The sequence below is a fragment of the Colobus angolensis genome, unplaced genomic scaffold, assembly GCF_000951035.1.
Source record: "Colobus angolensis palliatus isolate OR3802 unplaced genomic scaffold, Cang.pa_1.0 Scaffold643, whole genome shotgun sequence".
Lineage (NCBI taxonomy): Eukaryota > Metazoa > Chordata > Mammalia > Primates > Cercopithecidae > Colobus > Colobus angolensis.
In genome coordinates, this window is record NW_012120077.1 from 104,814 (window position 1) to 111,864 (window position 7,051).

General features: G+C 36.5%; 1 protein-coding gene across 5 annotated transcripts in view; it reads left to right on the plus strand.

The window, feature by feature from the left end:
* Nucleotides 1-578: 578 nt before the first annotated feature.
* The window catches only part of LOC105527722 (UDP-glucuronosyltransferase 2B18), a 27,795-nt gene continuing 21,322 nt past the window's right edge, over nucleotides 579-7,051 (plus strand). For 3 of the 5 annotated variants that reach the window (XM_011964136.1, XM_011964140.1, XM_011964139.1), the window contains exons 1-2: nucleotides 579-1,340; nucleotides 2,649-2,797. In XM_011964136.1, coding sequence (XP_011819526.1) covers nucleotides 620-1,340; nucleotides 2,649-2,797 — 870 coding nt within the window. In that variant the 5' untranslated portion in view covers nucleotides 579-619. The remainder of the gene's footprint in view (nucleotides 1,341-2,648; nucleotides 2,798-7,051) is intronic. The other 2 variants (XM_011964138.1, XM_011964137.1) reach the window with 2 other exon arrangements.

The window sequence follows — 7,051 nt, forward strand, 5'->3', positions numbered from 1 at the left end:
AGAGATAGAAATTCAATTAGCAATTACCCAGCACAGGGGAAATGCAGAAACTAGAGGTGGAGAGGAAAAGGCTAAAGGCTATAGGGCTTATTTTGGGGAGATAAAAGGGCAGTCAAATTGATTGTTGTGGTAGACACACAATTCTGTGAATATACTATGAAACAGTAAATTTTACACAATAATTGATAAATTGTATGATATTTAAATTATACATCAACAAAGGGTACAAAAATGTATGGACCATGTTTAGTCATTTTATCTTTACTTTTATGTCAAATGGGCTGCAGAAACATGACCTTTCAATGCTACTATTCTGAACACTCTTCTAAAATATATTGCATAAGACAGATGGCATGTCCATACAAGATCCTTGATATTAGCTGAAGGATAGCACTCAGAAACATAAACGAGAAATTAATCACCTCTGTGTAAACAGGTCATTTACCTTCATTTGTCTCCTTGCCATCCACATGCTCGGAATGTTGATTTAATGATACTGTATGTACTTTGAAATATAAGGGTTACATTTTAACTTCTTGGCTAATTTATCATTGGATATAACCATGAGAAATGACAGAAAAGAACAGGAACTGGAAAACAAGCATTGCATTGCACCAGGATGTCTGTGAAATGGACTTCAGTAATTCTGCTAATACAACTGAGCTTTTACTTTAGCTCTGGGAGTTGTGGAAAGGTGCTGGTGTGGGCAGCAGAATACAGCCATTGGATGAATATGAAGACAATCCTGGAAGAGCTTGTCCAGAGAGGTCATGAGGTGACTGTACTGGCACCTTCAGCTTACATTCTTTTTGATCCCAACAACTCATCTGCTCTTAAAATTGAAGTTTTTCCTACATCTTTAACTAAAACTGAGTATGAGAATATCGTCATGCAACAGATTAAGAGATGGTCAGAACTTCCAAAAGATACATTTTGGTTATATTTTTCACAAATACAAGAAATCATGTGGAATTTTGGTGACATAATTAGAAACTTCTGTAAAGATGTAGTTTCAAATAAGAAATTAATGAAGAAATTACAAGAGTCAAGATTTGACGTCGTGTTTGCAGATGCTATGTTTTCCGGTAGTGAGCTGCTGGCTGAGCTATTTAACACATCCCTTGTGTACAGTCTCCGCTTCACTCCTGGCTACAGTTTTGAAAAGCAGTGTGGAGGATTTCTTTACCCTCCCTCCTACGTACCTGTTGTTATGTCAGAATTAAGTGATCAAATGACTTTCATGGAGAGGGTAAAAAATATGATCTATATGCTTTATTTTGACTTTTGTTTCCAAATATTTGCCATGAAGAAGTGGGATCAGTTTTATAGTGAAGTTCTAGGTAAGTTTTTTTTTTTTTCAATCTGTACCATGAAGATCTACTTATTTGTGTCTTTGAAGCAGAGCTTATATAAAGCCTTAAAGTCAGAGTAGTGGGGTTTTGGTAAGTGAATTTATAAAACGAAAATACAAGATGATCTATCAATCTCACAAATATTATAGAAAAGCTTAAATTATGGGGTCAGTTAAAACCCTAGGGCCATCACTCACACAGAACACCCCAGGAAATCATAACCCTATATATTAGTGCATCTAAGACTTTAAGCAATTACACATCTATTTTACTATACATTGCTTTACATCTTAAAACCAGTAAAACCTATCAAATAACATCTTACTGAATGCATGGATTTAGAATGAGTAGTTACACATTTTTCTACAACTATCTATATAACTGCCAAAATTATTTTTTCTTGTAAAGCTTAGCTTTCTTATTTAGAAATTAAAAGATGTTCCCATGTTACCAGAAGGTTTCCTTCACAGTGGAGAGAGATAATGTCCATATCTCAGATGCAAAAATCAGTAAAGGTAATTTGAAGTTTCTAATGTTTCTATACTCTTTCATTAAAGAATTGGAAACCATTCATTTAAAGTCCAATCATCTTGTTGGAATGTGAAGATTGTTATATCTACATAGTTTTTTTTCAAACTATGTCTCTTTATTTAAAAATATAAGACAGATTAAGGTTGAGTACAAATCCTTATTTCAATAATTTCTCAAAAATTTCTAGCCATAATTTACAAATATATTTACTTAAAATAATATTATTAAGACCTTAGCTTGAATCTAAAAGAGTACAAGATTTTCAGCCATACTCTCCACATAGTCCACAGTTCACTTGAAGAACCAAAGATAAAAGGATTGGCTTAATGAGTTGTGTAAACTAGACTATTTCTTATAAAATTATTTTTATGGGTGAAGTAAAATTAGTTGACTATGGAGCTCAAAGAGTTGTTTAAATGTCCATATGCTCCTATTGAAGCTTTAAAAAGAAAATAAATTGATGTTTAATTCTCTATGACTTACTTTAATAATTGTTTATGATTGTGAGTATACTGATGTGACATTAGAGTTGTAGCTTAACCTCACAATTCTCCTACTACTTTGCCTTTCTTATAAATATACATGGGCAAAATAAATAATACATAAAATTAAATTATGTCTGTAGATGAATATATACATATATATTTTTCAAAGCACAGACACTTTGCCTATATTTTTGCCTATATTATTCTAACTCCTTTCAGAAAATTACCTAATGTAATTATCTCGTGTCATCCACCTTTTCTTTTTTGTTATTCTTGTCAGGAAGACCCACTACATTATCTGAGACAATGGGGAAAGCTGACATATGGCTTATTCGAAACTCCTGGAATTTTCAATTTCCACATCCACTATTACCAAATGTTGATTTTGTTGGAGGACTCCACTGCAAACCTGCCAAACCCCTACCTAAGGTAAACATACTTTCATTGCTTTTATTTTGTTGGCTTTGAAGTTTCAGTAGAAATGACTCTATAGTCTTCACTCAGAGTGTTTGACTTACCCTGAAAGAAAGATGGGAAGTAGGTTGGGTAAAGCAGATACCAATTAGAAACTCATGTACATAGTGATACCATCACACATATGTGAGTTTTATGAGTGTTACAAATAGAGGGGAATACTAACGAGACTTTGAAAATAGAGTTGGTTAAATTAAAGTCTTCATTATGCAACACCTAAGAAGGTATTGATCATTCATTCAAATAATATTTGCAAAGGGTTTAGCACAAAACACAGGTAAGTGCAGAATTTTCAGAGAAAAAAAAAATGGACACAGTTTCTGTCTCCACATAACTTCCATTCTATTTCAAAAGATAGAATATGTGCAAGTAATAAAAGTTATATAAAAACTATTATCTCAAGGAAAAACCCAATGACAAGAAAGTGTCAGTGGAGATAATAGAAAGTTTCCTGGAGTCACTGATTACTAAGATGAGAGCTGAACAATACGCAGGAACAAGTAAAAGAATGACGGGGAGAGACAGACAAAAAAGGGAAAGCAGGTAAAGTGGTCAGGACAGTTCTCAAGTCCTCAGGTTTAGTTTGCAGGGAGAGACTAAGAATCAGATGATGCTGAGAGGCAAATTAGAGCCGGGTACATATTAGGAGTTGAAATATTTATTAAGCATATTGAAAAACTACGAAAAAGAGTTAAGAAATAAAGATGTATGAAAAGATTATCTTCTTTAAGAAGAACTTTCAAGATATTCAATGGATTAAATTGCAGGAGGGCCAGACGGTAAAGAGCCAACCATAAGGAAATTCTGCATGGATTCAGGTAGCAGATGATGGAAAAGTGGACTAGAATGTTGATAGAAATAATTATGCTCACATTTACAAAAATACCGGCAACTTCATATTGTGTTGTGTGGAAAAGTGCGGGCAAGATAATTCAGATGGTTTCTATTTCTTGGGCATCTGTGATGCTAGTATTAGTTTTTTCGTAAGTGTTAGAGAGAGACTATATAAGACTAGAAAGCTGATTAGGAAAATAGTTATAAGTGCATGGTCGTGGAAGGTGATTAATTCCTCCATAATAGGGGATGTGGCATCTTGAAGGCCTAATTGAACTGGGTGAGCCGTTAAGATATACAGGATTTAACCTATAATTTAACTTTGACAAAGTTATAAAATAGTTTTTCTAATATCTTATTGAAAAAGTCATAGAGGTTATGAGGTTGGCTTGAAACCAGTTTTAGGGGGTTCAATTCCTTCCTTTTTCATCTAGATTTTATATAGATTGGTTCTTCAAATGTATGATAGGGTGGGGGACAGCCGTACAATCACTCTAAATTGGTAGAGGGTTGTCCAACTAGTGAGACTTTACGTTTTGAGGTGAAAGCGTCTCAGATTATATAAATTATTAAATTAATATTACTGCTGTTAGGGAAATGAATGAGCCTATGGATGATAAAATGTCCCATGCAGTGTATGCATCAGGGTAGTCGGAGTAACGTCGGGATATACTGGATAAACCGAGAAAGCGCTGTGGAAAGAAAGTTAAATTTACACCTATAAATATTATAGCAAAGTGGGTTTTGGCATAGGTTTGGTCGAGTGTATAGTCTGAAAATAAAGAACATCAGTGAATAAAACCTCCTATAATAGCGAATACGGCTCCTATTGATAGGACATAATGAAAGTGTACTACAACGTAGTATGTGTCATGTAATATAATATCTAATGATGAGTTTGCCAATACAATACCGGTTAGGCCTCCTACTGTAAAGAGGAAAACAAAGCCCAGAGCTCAAAACATTGTGGAGGATCACTTGGTGTTACTTCCATGAAGTGTGGCAGGTCAGCTGAAGACTCTAACGCTAGTGGGAATAGCAATAATTACAGTGGCAGAGGTGAAGTAGCCTCGTGTGTCTACATCCATACCTACTGTGAACACGTGATGGGCTCATACAATAAACCATAAGAAACCAATTGATACTATAGCTCAAACTATACCCATGTACCCAAATGGTTCTTTTTTTCCAGAGTAATATGTTACAATGTGGGAGATTATTCTGAACCCTGGCAGGATAAGGATATAGACTTTGGGATGGCCAAAGAATCAGAATAGATGTTGATATAGGATGGGGTCACCTCCCCCAGCTGGATCAAAGAAGGTGGTGTTAAGGTTTCAGTCTGTTAGTAATATGGTAATGCCAGCGGCTAGGACTGGGAGGGAGAGGAGGAGTAGGACTGCAGTAATTAGGACTGATCATACAAACAAGGGGGTTTGGTATTGGGATATGGCAGGGGGTTTTACGCTGATAATAGTGGTAATAAAATTAATAGCTCCTAGAATGGAGGAGATACCTGCTAGGTGGAATGAAAAGATAGTCGAGTCTCCAGAGGCTCCTGGGTGGGAAAAATTTCCTGCTAGGGGAGGGTAAACTGTTCAACCGGTTCCGGCACCAGCCTCTACTATGGCAGATGCGAGCAATAGTAGGAAGGAGAGGGGAAGGAGTCAAATAAGCTTGTATTATTTATTCAGGGGAATGCTATGTTGGGGGCGCCAATTATTAGGGGCACTAGTCAGTTCCCAAAGCCCCCAATTATAATGGGTATTACTATGAAGAAGATTATGACGAATGCGTGGGCTGTGACAACAACATTATAGATACGGTCGTTGCCTAGGAGTTTTGCCGGGTTGACCCAATTCAGCTCGGGTAAGGAGGTTTAAAGCTGTACTTCTGACCCCAGCTCATGCGCGGATAGTAGGTATAAGGTTCCGATGTCTTTATGGTTGGTTGAAAATAGTCAACGGTTGGCGAACATAGGTGGTGGGGGTAAAATGGCTGAGTAAGCATTAGACTGTAAATCTAAAGACAGAGGTTAGGCTTCTTTTTACCAGTCCCGAGGTGATTTTCATATTGAATCGCAAATTCGAAAGAGCAGCTTCAATTCTACCGGGGCTTCTCCCACCTTTTTTTCCTTGTGGTAGGAGAAGTAGATTGAAGGCAGTGGATTCGGGTATTTAGCTGTTAACTAAATTTTTGTGGGTTTAAGTCCCATTAATCTAGTAAGGGCTTAGCTTAATTAAAGTGATTGACTTGCATTCAGTTGATGCAGAGTGAAATTTTGCAGTCCTTGTGTATTTCAGAAATTAAGTATGGTTTACTTGCTAAGGGCTTTGAAGGCTCTTGGTCTTGCTTAACCTAAATTTCTAGGAGATAGATAGGGTTAATGGGGAGATTGGTAAGGGAAAGGTGGTGAGGGTAATAAGTCGGGGGAGTAGTCGTGTAGGTTTTGTGCTTTCAAATTGTCATTTTATTTTTATGTTGTTGGATGTGGGAAACAATGGCACGGAAGTAGAGTAGATTAAGCGTGTATAAAAGTATAGGTTGAGGAGGGTTATAATGGTTATGGTAATAGGAATAATAAAGTTGTTATTTTTTGTGAGTCCTTGAATAATAATTCATTTAGGTAGGAAGCCGGTTAGTGGGGATAGGCCTCCTAGGGATAATAAGGTAGATGATATTAAGGGTATTAGTCAGGTTAGTTTACTTCAGGAGCAGGATAGCAGTAAAGTTGTGGTATCTGAATTTAGGTTGAGTGCTATAAATGCAGTGGCTGTTAGGCTGATATAGATGGTTAGGTAGAAGTTGGTAATGTTTGGGTTATATGTTAATGTTGTTATTATTCAGCCTATATGGTGATTGAGAAGTATGCCAAGATCTTACATAGCTATGTTTGGTTGAGCCCTCCTCAACTGCCCACCATAATGGATAAAATTGAGAGGGTAAGAAGGATGCTTATATTTATTGATGGTGAGATTTGGTATATAATTGAGATGGGAGCTAATTTATGCCATGTAAGAAGGAGCAGACTGGAGATTAGGAGGGTTCCTTGGGTGACTTCTGGGATTCAGAAGTGAAAGGGGGCTATTCCTAGCTTTATGGTAAGTGCTATTATTATTATTAAGGATGAGTATTGGTTGATGTTGTTTCTTATGGTTCAATACCCAGAAAACAGGTTGTTGGAGAGGATGGCTATTATGAGAATTATGGATGCAGTTGTTTGTGTGAGGAAGTATTTGGTGGCGGCTTCTGTGGAACGGGGGCTTGTTTTTTTGATTAGAATTGGAATGAAGGCTAGTATATTTATTTCAGGTGAAAAATCAGTGAGAGCTTAGTGATGTGATGAGGGTGCCTGTGAAGATGGTGAAGTAGATG